Here is a 14491-nt window from a genome sequence, read left to right on the forward strand (position 1 = left end):
AGTCGAAAATTTTTGGCACTCGCTCATAATGAATATTAATAACTTTAGCTTTATTGGGTCTATAGAGTTGTACTTTGGCACTAATAAAAAGCAACTCAAAGCCAATAATTTCTCTAAATTTTAATTATGTAATGTGACAACTACTAAAACTACAGGGTGAATTCGAAAATTTTCGGACTTTTTGATTCTTATTATAATTAACACTAATAATAACTTTTGGATTTTTGGCTCTATGGAGTTTTAGCTTGGCGTAATTAAAAATTAAAAATTTCTTGAATTTTTATCAATGTCAAAGCTACAAAACTACAAGGTGTGATCAAAAATTTTTGAAATTTTTGACTTTTGCTATAAATAAACATTAATAACTTCTGTTTTGTTGGCTCCAAAGAGTTGTAATTTGGCACATTTAAAGAAGAACTTAAAGTTAACAAGTCCACAAAATTTGGTTAATTTAGGGTTAAAACTACAAAAACTACAGGGAGTATTCAAAATCTTTCAATTTTTTTGGCTCTTGCTGTAAATAAACAGTAATAATTTATGTTTCTTCAGTTCTAAGAAGTTTTAATTTGGTGCAGTTAAAAAATTACCCAAAACCAATAAATTTTCCAAATTTCATTGATACAATATTAAAAGTACGGAACTACAGGGTATCAAAATTTTTTTCGAAATTTTTGGCATTTTCTATAAATTTTGGATCCTCTATGCAGTTGAATTTTGCACATTTAAGAAAAAACTTAAAGTTAACAAGCTTTTCAAATTACATTAGTTTGATGTTAAAACTACAGGAACTACAGGGTGTAATCAAAATTTTTCGAATTATTTGGCACTCGCTCTAAATTAATACTAATAACTTTTGCTAATTTGGCTCTATGCAGTTGTAATTTGAGAAAATTTAAACTTAAGTTAGAGCTAGTAATTTCTCCAAATTTCATTAAAATTGTGTTAAAACTACAGGAACAACAGAGTGTAATAAAAATTTTTCTAAATTTCTAGCTCTCGCGATTAATAAATAGTGATAACTTCTGCTTCTTCCGCTTAAAGAAATGCTAATTTGGTGCAATTAAAAGACAACATAAAACCAATACTGTCTCAAAATTTCATTAATATAGTGTTAAATTTACGGAAACTACAGGGTGTAATCGAAATTTAAACTCTTGTTCTAAATAAACTTTAATAAATTTCGGTTCTTCGGGTTTATGAAGGCGTAATTTGGCACAGTTAAAGAACAATGAAAAGGCAATAATTTCAATTTGAAATTTTTGAAGCTTTATATTTCCGCAACTAAGACAAATATCTAAATACAATTAACCTCATTGTTTTTCGCATATCTTTAAGATAAGAATCCGAATTTAGCTCGACTATAAAAATTTCGTTTTTTGTAGAGAAAATTTTTCGATCAAATCGATGGAAAAATGTCACTTTTTGTGTTTTTTAATGTTTCTTGTAAAATATTTGGCCCATCGATGTTAAATTTCGCCCATTGAGAGAATGTGAGTTGCTTTTTCGATTGATATGACACACGACCAAATTCGACGACGTTTTCGTTCCGAAAAAAATCTTAAAAGTGACATTTATAGCGACTTTAAGAAATTTTGGAATTTTTCGATTACACCCCGTAGTTTCTGTAGTTTTAACACTATATCAATGAAATTTAGAGTGATTGCTAATTTTGAGTTGTTCTAAAATTGTGCCAAATTACATTTCCATAGAGCCGAAGAAGCAAAAGTTATTAGTGTTCATTTATAGTGAGGGGCAAAAATTTCGAAAATGTTTGATTACACCCTGTAGTTTCAGTAGTTTTGAGACAATGATAATAAAATTTGAATCAAATCTTAGTTTTGGGTCGTTTTACAACTGTACCAAATTACAATTCTTTGAAGCTGAAGAAGCATAAGTCATTACTCTTCATTTAAAGCGATAGTAAAAAAAATTGAAAAATTTCGATTACACCCTGTAATTCCTGTAGTTTGTACACTAAATTAATGAAATTTGGAGAAGTTGTTGACGTTAAATTGTTCTTTAAATGTGCTAAATTTCAAATCTTTAGACTTAAAAAAGCAAAAGTTATTAGTTTATTTATAGCAAAGCCAAAAAATTCAAAAATTTTTGGTTATCCATGTAGTTTTTGTAGTTTTGACATTACATTTACAAAATTTTGAGAAATTATTAGTTCGAAGTTGCTTCTTTAATTGTGTCAAATAACAACTGCATAATGCTAAAGAAAAAAAAGTTATTATTGTTTGTTAATTTCGAAATACAAAAAAATCAAAAATTTTTGGTTACACCCTGTAGTTTCTATAGTTTTACCACTACATCAATAAAATGTGGAGAAATAATTGTTATTTAGTTGTTTTTTTAAATGCGCTAAACTACAACTGCATAAAGCCAATGAAGTAGAAGATATTACTGTTTATTTACAGCGAGAGCCAAAAAATTCGAAAAATTTTGATTACATTTACAGTTCCTGTAGTTTTAATATCAAATTAAAGCAATTTAGAGAGTTTGTTAACTTTAAGTTTCTCTTTAAATGTGCCAAATTTAACTGCATAGATCCAAAGAAGCAAAAGTTGTGAGTGTTCATTTATAGCAAAAGCCAAAAATTCCAAAAATTTTTGATTAGACCCTGTAGTTCCTGTAGTTTTTATACTGTATCAATGAAATTTGAAAAATTGATTGGTTTTGGGTCATTTTTTAACTGCACCAAATTAGAACTGAAGAAGCATCAATTATTTCTGTTTATTTACAGCAAGAGCCAAAAAAATTAAAAAAAATTGAATTCTCCCTGTAGTTTTTGTAGTTTCAACCCTAAATTAACCAAATATGGAGGACTTGTTAACTTTAAGTTCTTCTTTAAATGTGCCAAATTACAACTCTTTGGAGCCAACGAAGCAAAAGTTATTAATGTTTATTTACAGCAAAAGTCAAAAATTTCAAAAATTTTTGATTACACCTTGTAGCCTTGTAGCTTTGACATTGATGAAAATTGAAGAAATTTTTAGTTTTGCGTTTTTTAATTACGCCAAATTAAAACTCCATAGAGCCAAAAAACCAAAAGTTATTATTAGTGTTAATTATAATGAGAATCAAAAAATCCATAAATTTTCGAATTCACCCTGTAGTTTCAGTAGTTGTCACATTACATCAATAAAATTTAGAGAAATTATTGGCTTTGAGTTGCTTTTTATTAGTGCCAAAGTACAACTCTATAGAGCCAATAAAGCTAAAGTTATTAATATTCATTAAGGACCAAAAATTTTCGACTAAGACTTGTAGTTCCTGTAGTTTTAACACTACAATAATGAAATTTAAACAAATTAGTGGCTTTGTGGTTGTTTTTCAACTCTGCCAATGGTCAATTTCATAGAACTAAAAAACCAAAAGTTATTTGTATTTATTTAAAGAAGCTAGTGCTAAATATTTCAAAATTTTTTAATTACATCCTGTAGTTCTTGTAGTTTTATTCCTACATCAATAAAATTTAGGGAAATTATTGCCTTTTTATTGTTTTTTAACTGTGCCAAATTACGCCTCTATAAAGCCAAAAAACTAGAAGTTATTAATGTTGATTTAGAACGAGAGTTTAAATTTCCAAAAATTTTGATCACACCCTGTAGTTTCCGTAAATTTAACACTATATTAATGAAATTTGGAGAGAGTATTGGTTTTAAGTTGTCTTTTAATTGCACCAAATTAGAATTTCTTTAAGCGGAAGAAGCAGAAGTTATCATTGTTTATTAATAGCGAGGGCTAGAAATTTCGAAATTTTTTTATTACACTCTGTTGTTTCTGTAGTTTTAACACAATTTTAATGAAATTTGGAAAAATCACTGGTTCTAACTTAAGTTTTAATTTTGTCAAATTACAACTCCATAGAACCAAATAAGCAAAAGTTATTAGTATTAATTTAGAGCGAGTGCCAAAAATTTGGAAAATTTTTGCTCGCACCCTGTTATTTCTGTAGTTTTAACACTTCACTAATGAAATTTGACGAGATTACTGGCTTTTAATTGTTTTTAACCTGTGTCAAATTACAACTTCAAGGAGGCAAAAAATCGAAAGTTATTACTGTTAATTTATAACGATAGTCAAAAATTTCAAAATTTTTTGATAAAACCCTGTAGTTTTTGTAGTTTTACCACGAAATGAGTGCAATTTAAGTAAAACTCTGACTTTAGATCGTCTTTTTTTCCACCAATTTACAACTCTATGGAGCCGAAAAAACAAAAGTTATTAGCGTTTTTTAATAGCAAGAGACAAAAAATTCGAAAATTTTTGCTTACACCCTGTAGTTCTTGTAGTTTTATTCGTACATCAATGAAATTTAGGGAAATTATTGCCTTTTTATTGTTTTTTAACTCTGCCAAATTACGCCTCTATAAAGCCGAAAAACCAGAAGTTATTAATGTTGATTTAGAACGAGAGTTTAAATTTCTAAAAATTTTGATCACACCCTATAGTTTCCGTAAATTTAACACTATATTAATGAAATTTGGAGACAGTATTGGTTTTGAGCTGTCTTTTAATTGTACCAAATTAGAATTTCTTTAAACGAAAGAAGCAGAAGTTATCATTGTTTATTAATAGCGAGGGCTAGAAATTTGGAATTTTTTTTATTACACTCTGTTGTTTCTGTAGTTTTAACACAATTTTAATGAAATTTGGAAAAATTACTAGTTCCAACTTAAGTTTTAATTTTCCCAAATTACATCTGCATAGAGCCGAATTAGCAAAAGTTATTAGTATTAATTTAGAGCGGGTGCCAAAAATTTGGAAAATTTTTGCTCGCACCCTGTAATTTCTGTAGTTTTAACATTTCACTAATGAAATTTGACGAGATTACTGGCTTTTAATTGTTTTTAACCTGTGTCAAATTACAACTTTAGGGAGGCAAAAAATCGAAAGTTATTACTGTTTATTTATAACGATAGTCAAAAATTTCAAAAATTTTTGATAAAACCCTGTAGTTTTTGTAGTTTTACCACGATATGAGTGCAATTTAAGTAAAACCCAGACTTTAGATCTTTTTTTTCCTCCACTAATTTACAACTTTATGGAGACGAAAAACAAAAGTTATTAGCGTTTATTAATAGCAAGAGACAAAAAAATCGAAAATTTTTGATTACACCCTGAAGTTCTTGTAGTTTTATTCGTTCATCAATGAAATTTAGGGAAATTATTGCCTTTTTATTGTTTTTTAACTGTGCCAAATTACGCCTCTATAAAGCCAAAAAACCAAAAGTTATTAATGTTTATTTAGAACGAGAGTTTAAATTTCGAAAAATTTTGATCACACCCTATAGTTTCCGTAAACTTAACACTATATTAATGAAATTTGGAGAGAGTATTGGTTTTAAGTTGTCTTTTAATTGCACTAAATTAGAATTTCTTTAAGCGGAAGAAGCAGAAGTTATCACTGCTTATTAATAGCAAAGACCAAAAATTTCGAAAATTTTTGAATACACTCTATAGTTTTTGTAGTTTTAACACAATTTTAATGAAATTTGGAAAAATCACTAGTTCTAACTTAAGTTTTAATTTTGTCAAATTACAACTCCATAGAACCAATTAAGCAAAAGTTATTAGTATTAATTTAGAGCGAGTGCCAAAAATTTGGAAAATTATTGCTCTCACCCTGTAATTTCTGTTGTTTTAACACTTTAGTAATGAAATTTGGCGAGATTAATGGCTTTCAATTGTTTTTAATCCGTGCCAAATTACAACTTCAGGGAGGCAAAAAATCGGAAGTTATTCTATTTATTTATATCAAGTGGCAAAAATTTGAAAAATTTTTAATAAAACTCTCTAGTTCTTGTAGTTTTACCACGATAATGAATGCAATTTATGTAAAACCCTGACTTTAAAATCGTCTTTTTTCTCCACTAATTTACAACTCTATGGAGCCGAAAAAACAAGAGTTATTAGCGTTTATTAATAGCAAGAGGCAAAAAATTCGAAAATTTTTTCTTACACCCTGTAGTTCCTGTATTTTCAACACTACATTAACTAAATTTGGAGGAGTTATTAGCATTTAGTAATTTCTTAATTGTGCCAAATTACAACTTCATAGAGCTAAAGAAAAAAAAGTTATGAGTGTTTACTTATAGCAAAGAAAGAAAATTTCAAAAATTTTGGTAGTGAATGCCAGGAACCGTCCCGAAATTTTCGAGAACATAAAATTTGAAGAAGAAGAAATCAAGGTGAATTTAAATCACCCTGCAAAAGAATCTCGCCTATAATTTTACAAGATTTTCTGCAATTCTTTGATGTTTACCACTCTTCTAACTCTTTTGATTTCCGCGAAGCAGTTAAAATGAGCCAAACTTTTCCTCTAAGCTGTCGAAATTTCAGTTTTTCCACAAAACAATAAATTAAATTCGTTTTTCCAGACGACAGCCAGCGACAATTGCAAGAAAAACGGCGCACAATGTAAACTTTCAATAACAATATTTTTCGAGTAATTTTCGAGCGCTATTGTATCGAATCTAGGGCAATTAATCATCCCGTTTTTATCATGTTGGTACGACTTACAAATGCTCCAAAGTTGGCATCATAGCGAAGGCCCCCCGCGCCAGCGAATCGATTTTGTTCTCCATCAATGACAGCTTAAGAAGCGACAAGGGCGGAAAGGTGCCGTCACTCACGTATCGGATTTGGTTATTCAGCAAATGTCTGCAAAAGAAGAAGGTGATGATGTACACGATCCATCGCGCGTCTTTACAAACTTTAATTAAGGATTTAGATCAGCATTTTTTACTCACAAAACCCTCAAGTTTCCCAGCGGCGCCAGAACCTCTCGCCCAATCTCCCTGATTTGATTCCCTTTCAAATCCCTGCAAAATTTTAATATTAATACGAGTGCACACATCCAAACTTTGTCCGAAATCCAATTTAGCCCCCAATAATAATAGCGAAAAGTGCTCCAGATTCTTCAGCGGATAAAAATCGATTACGTGCTTAGAATAACAGCAAATCGAAATTTCTAATTAAAAACTCTCAATGGATACTCACAGTTCCTGCAACTTGAGCAATTCCCTAAAAGCGTCGGGATGAATCCGGGATATGTGATTGTGCGTTACGGACCTGGAAAAAACTGCCGTGTTTCTGGAGTGCTGAAGGAATACTTACAAGTTTGTTAAGTCGTTGTTTTTGATGAAGAGCTCTGATGGGAAAATCTTCAAGTCGTTATTGTCCAACATTCTGAAATTTTGATTTTGGTTTGAGGAGCGAGCTGACTTGCTACTTACAGTTTTTTCACGCGGTTTAGGTGGTGAAATGTGTGCTTTTCCAGGTCGTGGATGTTGCAGTGAGCGAAGTTTCTAGAAAGGAGGAAATTTCGTTAAAAATCGAGAAATTACGCCACACGTGGCAACAATGTTTAGGTATATACAAAAACACCCTGTAGTTCTTGTAGTTTCAACACTACGTACATGAAATTTGGAGAGATTATTGGATTGGACTTAAGGTTTAATTGCCCGAAATTACAAATCCATAGAGCTAAAAAAGCAAAAGTTATTGACGTTTATTTATATACATGGTCAAAAATTTCGAAAATTTTTGATCGCACTCTGTAACTTCTATAGTTGTCACGCTACAGCAATGAAATTTAAAGATATTATTGACTTTCAGTTGTTTTTACACTCTGCTTAATTATATCTTTATTGAGTTAACGAATCAAAAGTTATTAATCATTATGTATAACAAGAGTAAAAAATTTCGAAAATTTTTGTATGCACCCTGTAATATCTGCAGTATTAACACTACAGCCATGAAATTTGGAGAGGTTACTAGATTTAAGCAGGTTTTTAACTGTGGCAAATTACAACTCTATAGAACCAAAGAATAAAAAGTTATTAGTTTTTGTATATAACCAGGGCCAGAAATTTAAAAAAATTTGACTACACCCTGTAGTTTCTGTAGTTTTAACACTACATTAATGATATTTGGAGAGAATATTGGTTTAGACTTAAGGTTCAATTTTCCCAAATAACGAATTCATAGAAGTGATAAAGCAAAAGTTATTGACGTTTATTAATATAGAGAGCCAAAAATTTCAAAAATTTTTGATCGCACTCTGTAACTTCTGTAGTTTTTACACTACAACAACGAAATTTGAAGAGATTACTGGCTTTTAGTTATTTTTACACTGCACCAAATTACAACTTCATTGAGTCAACAAATCAAAAGTTATTAATGTTTATGTACAACAAGGGTAAAAAAAATTCGAAAATTTTTGTATGCACCCTGTAATATCTGCAGTATTAACACTACAGCCATGAAATTTGGAGAGGTTACTAGATTTAAGCAGGTTTTTAACTGTGGCAAATTACAACTCTATAGAACCAAAGAATAAAAAGTTATTAGTTTTTGTATATAACCAGGGCCAGAAATTTAAAAAAATTTGACTACACCCTGTAGTTTCTGTAGTTTTAACACTACATAAATGATATTTGGAGAGATTATTGGTTTAGACTTAAGGTTCAATTTTCCCAAATAACGAATTCATAGAAGTGATAAAGCAAAAGTTATTGACGTTTATTAATATAGAGAGCCAAAAATTTCAAAAATTTTTGATCGCACTCTGTAACTTCTGTAGTTTTTACACTACAACAACGAAATTTGAAGAGATTACTGGCTTTTAGTTATTTTTACACTGCACCAAATTACAACTTCATTGAGTCAACAAATCAAAAGTTATTAATGTTTATGTACAACAAGGGTAAAAAAAATTCGAAAATTTTTGTATGCACCCTGTAATATCTGCAGTATTGACACTACAGCCATGAAATTTGGAGAGGTTACTAGATTTAAGCAGGTTTTTAACTGTGGCAAATTACAACTCTATAGAACCAAAGAATAAAAAGTTATTAGTTTTTGTATATAACCAGGGCCAGAAATTTAAAAAAATTTGACTACACCCTGTAGTTTCTGTAGTTTTAACACTACATAAATGATATTTGGAGAGATTATTGGTTTAGACTTAAGGTTCAATTTTCCCAAATAACGAATTCATAGAAGTGATAAAGCAAAAGTTATTGACGTTTATTAATATAGAGAGCCAAAAATTTCAAAAATTTTTGATCGCACTCTGTAACTTCTGTAGTTTTTACACTACAACAACGAAATTTGAAGAGATTACTGGCTTTTAGTTATTTTTACACTGCACCAAATTACAACTTCATTGAGTCAACAAATCAAAAGTTATTAATGTTTATGTACAACAAGGGTAAAAAAAATTCGAAAATTTTTGTATGCACCCTGTAATATCTGCAGTATTAACACTACAGGCATAAAATTTGGAGAGGTTACTAGATTTAAGCAGGTTTTTAACTATGGCAAATTACAACTCTAAAAACCAAAGAATAAAAAGTTATCTAGTTTTTATTTATAACCAGGGCCAGAAATTAAAAAAAAAATTGACTACACCCTGTAGTTTCTGTAGTTTGAAAACTTTTTTAATGAAAGTTGGAGGAAGTACTACTTTTGACTTAAGCTTTAATTGTTCTAAATAACAATTCTATAAAACTAAATTAACAAAAGTTATTAGTATTTATTTAAAACAAAAGTCACAAATTTCAAAAATTTTCTATTTTACCCTGTAATTCCTGTATTTTTATCATTAAATTAATAAAATTTGGATAATTAGTTCAATTTAAGTTGGTTTTTAAAAGAGCCAAATTACAACTCCAAACAGTCAAAGAATCAAAAGTTATTAGCAATTATTTATAACGAGAGCAAAAAAATTTAAAAAAAAAAAATACATCGGCTTGTAGTTTTAATACGATTTTAATGAAATTTGGAGACTTTCAGTTGTTTTTACATTGTGACAAATCACAACTTTATAGAGTCAAAGAATCAAGAATTCTTAGTGTTTATTTATAACAAGGGTCAAAAAAGTCAAATTTTTGGTTTTCACCTTGTAGTTCCTGTAGTTTTAACACTAAATTAATGAAATTTAAAAAAATTACAGGTTTTAAGTTGAGCTTTAATTGTAACAAATTTCAGCTTCCTGGAGTTAAAGAGGCAAAATTTATTACCGTTTATTTAAAGCGATGGCCAAAAAATTTTGAAAATTTTTTATTAACCCCTGTAGATTCTGTAGTTTTCACATTTCATGAATGAAATTTTTAATAATCACTGGTTTTAATTTAGGTTTTAATTGTACCAAATTACAATTTCATAGAGCCAAAAATGCAAAAGTTATTAGTGTTTATTTATAGCAAAAGTCAAAAATTTTCGATTCACCCTGTAATTCCTGTAATTTAAAGACTACAGCAATAAAATTTGGAACAATTATTGGCTTTAAGTTGTTTTTAAACTGTGCTAAATTCCAGGGCCATAAAACCAAAGAATCAAATGTTATTAGCGTTTACTTACAACTAAGGCCAGAAATGTCAAAAATTTTAGATTACACCCTGTAGTTTCTGTAATTTTAACACTTTCTTAATGCAATTTGGAGGAATTACTGGTTTTAACTAAAGTTTTAAATGTCTCAAATTTTTACTCCATAGAGTCAAATATGCAAAAGTTATTAGAGTTCATTTAGAGCGAGTAGCAGAAATTTCGAAAATTTTTGTTTGCACCCGGTAATTTCTGTACTTTTTACTCTACAGCAATGAAATTTGGAGAGATTACTAGCTTTAAATTGTTTTTACACTGTGCTAAATTACAACTTTATAGGGCCGAAGAATCAAAAGTTATTAGTGTTCATTTACAGCGAGAGCCAACAATTTCGGAAATTTTTGATTTCATCTTGTAAATCTTGTAATTTAAACACTACAACGATGCAATTTAGAGAAAGTGCTGGCTTTAAGTTGTTTGTAAACTGTATCAAATTACAGTTCTACAAATCCGAAGAATTAAAAATTATTAGCGTTTATTTATTACGAGGGCCAAAAATTTTGAAATTTTTTTTATCGGACGTTGTAATTTTTGTATTTTTTAAAATATAGCAATGAAATTTGAAATGATTATTAATTTGAAGTCGTTTTAAAACTGAGCCAAATTGCAATTTTATAGAGCCAAAGAAACAAAAGTTATTAGTTTTTATCTAAAACAAGAGCTAGAAATTAAAAAAAAAAAAACTTCACCCTGTATATTCTGTACTTTTAACACTACAGTAATGAAATTTGTACAAATTATTGGCTTTAATTTGTTTTTTTATTGTGTTAAACTACAACTCCATAGATCTAAAGACGCAAAAGTTATTAACGTTCCTTTATACCGAGAGCCACGAATTTCAAAATTTTTTTATTAAATCCTGTAGTTTCTGTAGTTTCTGTAGAAATTAAAAGTTATTACAGTTTATTAATAGCGAAAGCCTGAAATTTGGAAAATTTTTGATCAACCCTGTAAAAAAACATTTTTTCTGGAATACCAGTAAAATGCTATTTCCATCATTTGTTTCTCTTATTTCAAATAATAAAAATGTATCGCCGCCCCGCAGTTTGACAACCGCTGCTTCATCGATTCCATTTTAAAATACACAAATAGCCCCAACCTAGCGTCCTCATCGTTTCGCAGTTGGCAGCCCTGCTGAAACGTCAATCCATCGTGTCAAAAGAAAAACAGTAAGTTGAACTGTCACTTGTGTAAAATTCATTCCCAATTAGGTTTCGCATTGCTTGTTCCAACTAAAAATAAAACGCGCTTGAATCTTTATTCGCATTATTCCGACCACTGAAATCCATTTTTATGCTCTCCCACTTTTAGTTTTAAAAATAGTCGGAGCTTTTGTTTATCGTCACGAGGCAATAGTGGAGTCCATTGCCAGTTCATTTAACTTACATGAGATTGTTACTTTGAAATAGTGGAGGTTACAGATTTTATTGCGCTATTCTCTCTATTTTTAAATGGAAATCACAGAAAATGGAATTGAACTTTGAATTATTTTTTTTTGGAGCGAATGTTTGGAAAACTGTTGAAAAGATGAATAATAATATAATTAATTAGCGCGCTGTTAAATTTCAAAGCTTTTTTAATAAAAATTCCGGAGTTTATACACTGATATCCCCAATTAGACGGCTAATTAAAAAATGAGTGGTTTGAAATCCATTTATACAAAATTAAAGCACTCGAAAAATCTTCAGGAATTTTCATAATAAGCTAGAGAGACGTGTAATTTTTTATTTACCGATCAAGGACCGCTTGCAAATCAAGAAGAGTCGTAAAAATGGTGGAGGCGCCAAGTCCAAAGTCCAAAAAAACACCACGAAAAATGCCTCATTAGTAATAATTTCCGATTTGTTTCTTTAGCCCCTTTAGTTCTCTTAGTTTTTCTAGTTTCTTCAGTTTTTCTAGTTTTTTTAGTTTCTTTAGTTTCTTTGTATTTTTTAGTTTCTTTGGTTTCTTTGGTTTCTTTGTTTTTTTTTAGTTTCTTTGGCTTTTTGGTTTCTTTAGTTTCTTTAGTTTCTTTAGTTTCTTTAGTTCCTTTAGTTTCTTTAGTTTCTTTAGTTCCATTAGTTTCTCTAGTTTCTCTAGTTTCTCTAGTTTCTTTAGTTTCTTTAGTTCCTTTAGTTTCTTTAGTTTCTCTAGTTTCTTTAGTTTCTTTAGTTTCTTTAGTTTCTCTAGTTTCTCTAGTTTCTCTAGTTTCTCTAGTTTCTCTAGTTTCTCTAGTTTCTTTAGTTCCTTTAGTTTCTCTAGTTTCTCTAGTTTCTCTAGTTTCTCTAGTTTCTCTAGTTTCTTTAGTTTCTCTAGTTTCTCTAGTTCCTTTAGTTTCTTTAGTTTCTCTAGTTTCTCTAGTTTCTTTAGTTTCTCTAGTTTCTCTAGTTTCTCTAGTTCCTTTAGTTTCTCTAGTTTCTCTAGTTTCTCTAGTTTCTCTAGTTTCTCTAGTTTCTTTAGTTCCTTTAGTTTCTTTAGTTTCTCTAGTTTCTCTAGTTTCTTTAGTTTCTCTAGTTTTTCTAGTTTCTCTAGTTTCTTTAGTTTCTTTAGTTTCTTTAGTTCCTTTAGTTGCTTTAGTTTCTCTAGTTTCTCTAGTTTCTCTAGTTTCTTTAGTTTCTCTAGTTTCTCTAGTTCCTTTAGTTTCTTTAGTTTCTCTAGTTTCTCTAGTTTCTCTAGTTTCTCTAGTTTCTTTAGTTCCTTTAGTTTCTCTAGTTTCTCTAGTTTCTCTAGTTTCTCTAGTTTCTCTAGTTTCTCTAGTTTCTTTAGTTCCTTTAGTTCCTTTAGTTTCTCTAGTTTCTCTAGTTTCTTTAGTTTCTCTAGTTTTTCTAGTTTCTCTAGTTTCTCTAGTTTCTTTAGTTTCTCTAGTTTCTCTAGTTTCTCTAGTTTTTCTAGTTTCTCTAGTTTCTTTAGTTTCTCTAGTTTGTCCAGTTTCTTTAGTTTCTTTAGTTTCTCTAGTTTCTCTAGTTTCTTTAGTTTCTCTAGTTTCTCTAGTTTCTCTAGTTTCTTTAGTTTCTTTAGTTCCTTTAGTTTCTTTAGTTTCTTTGGTTTCTTTCTTTAGTTTCTTTATTATGAAACTTTTTTATTTCAGATTTTCAATTATTTTTCGAACTCACTTTATCAACTACTTCGCCCAATATCTCGCTTGTTTTTGGAGCAAATTCAAGCTATAATGACTCATTTTACGCAGAATTTCACGCAGATCTCAAATCCGTCCTCAAAATCCATGTAAGACAACAATTTACTGAGTTATGGGATAACTGTTCGAATAATTGGTTTTTCCTTTCAAGATGCAACTTTCGAAAAAAATATTTATCCAAATCTAATTCGATCGAAATCTGACTTATTGACGGAGAAATCTTAAACTATTGGTGCTGATTTTACGCAGAATTTTACCCTGAATCCAAAAATGAGCCAAATTTTTAGGTACGGCAATAAATAACTGAATTAGAAGATTTTAAACTTGCGATTGATAAATTTTTGTTTTTTTTAGCGCACTTTATCAACTACTTCGCTCAATATCTCGATTAATTTTGGAGCAAAGTTAAATTATAAAAACTCATTTTACGCAGAATTTCACGCAGATTTCAAATCCGCTCGCAAAATCTACGTATCACAACAAATAACGGAGTTGTGGTTGATTGAAAGTTTGGATAGTTGGTTTTTATTTTCAAAATAATCAATGTTCAATACCTCAGAATCTACGACATATTGCAGAATACGGTTTTCTCTATCGGTTTTTTAGCGATTTTTTAATGGGGAAATTGGTATTACCTATCCTGAATTAAAAATCTTAAACTATTATGCTCATTTTACGCAGAATTTCACGATGAATCCAAAAATTTTCAAGTCCCTCATTAAATAACTCAATTAGAAGATCTTAAAATTGCGATTGATGAATTTTTGTGTTTTTTTTAGCACACTTTATCAACTATTTCACTCAATATCTCGCTTATTTTTAAAGCTAATGTATGTTTTAAAGACTCATTTTACGCAGAATTTCAAGCAGATTTCAAATCCCTGCTCAAAATTAGCGTACGACAACAAATTACTGAGCTATGGCCAATTAAGTGTTGGGAGAGTGGTTTTTATTTTTGAAATTTTTGAATGCTCAATA

At 29.6% G+C, this 14491-nt stretch overlaps 1 protein-coding gene across 1 annotated transcript in view; it reads right to left on the minus strand.

The window, feature by feature from the left end:
- Lgr4 (Leucine-rich repeat-containing G protein-coupled receptor 4) overlaps window positions 1-14491 on the minus strand; it is a 154548-nt gene that overhangs the window by 48397 nt on the left and 91660 nt on the right. Inside the window, exons 7-11 of the mRNA XM_088049831.1 lie at window positions 7245-7316; window positions 7126-7197; window positions 7009-7080; window positions 6759-6830; window positions 6529-6669 (exon numbers count right to left, since the gene is read on the minus strand). Coding sequence (XP_087905957.1) covers window positions 6529-6669; window positions 6759-6830; window positions 7009-7080; window positions 7126-7197; window positions 7245-7316 — 429 coding nt within the window. The remainder of the gene's footprint in view (window positions 1-6528; window positions 6670-6758; window positions 6831-7008; window positions 7081-7125; window positions 7198-7244; window positions 7317-14491) is intronic.

The sequence above is a fragment of the Gnatocerus cornutus genome, chromosome 1 (genome assembly GCF_029298725.1).
Source record: "Gnatocerus cornutus isolate USDA-ARS CGAHR chromosome 1, icGnaCorn1.1, whole genome shotgun sequence".
NCBI classification, from domain to species: Eukaryota; Metazoa; Arthropoda; class Insecta; order Coleoptera; family Tenebrionidae; genus Gnatocerus; species Gnatocerus cornutus.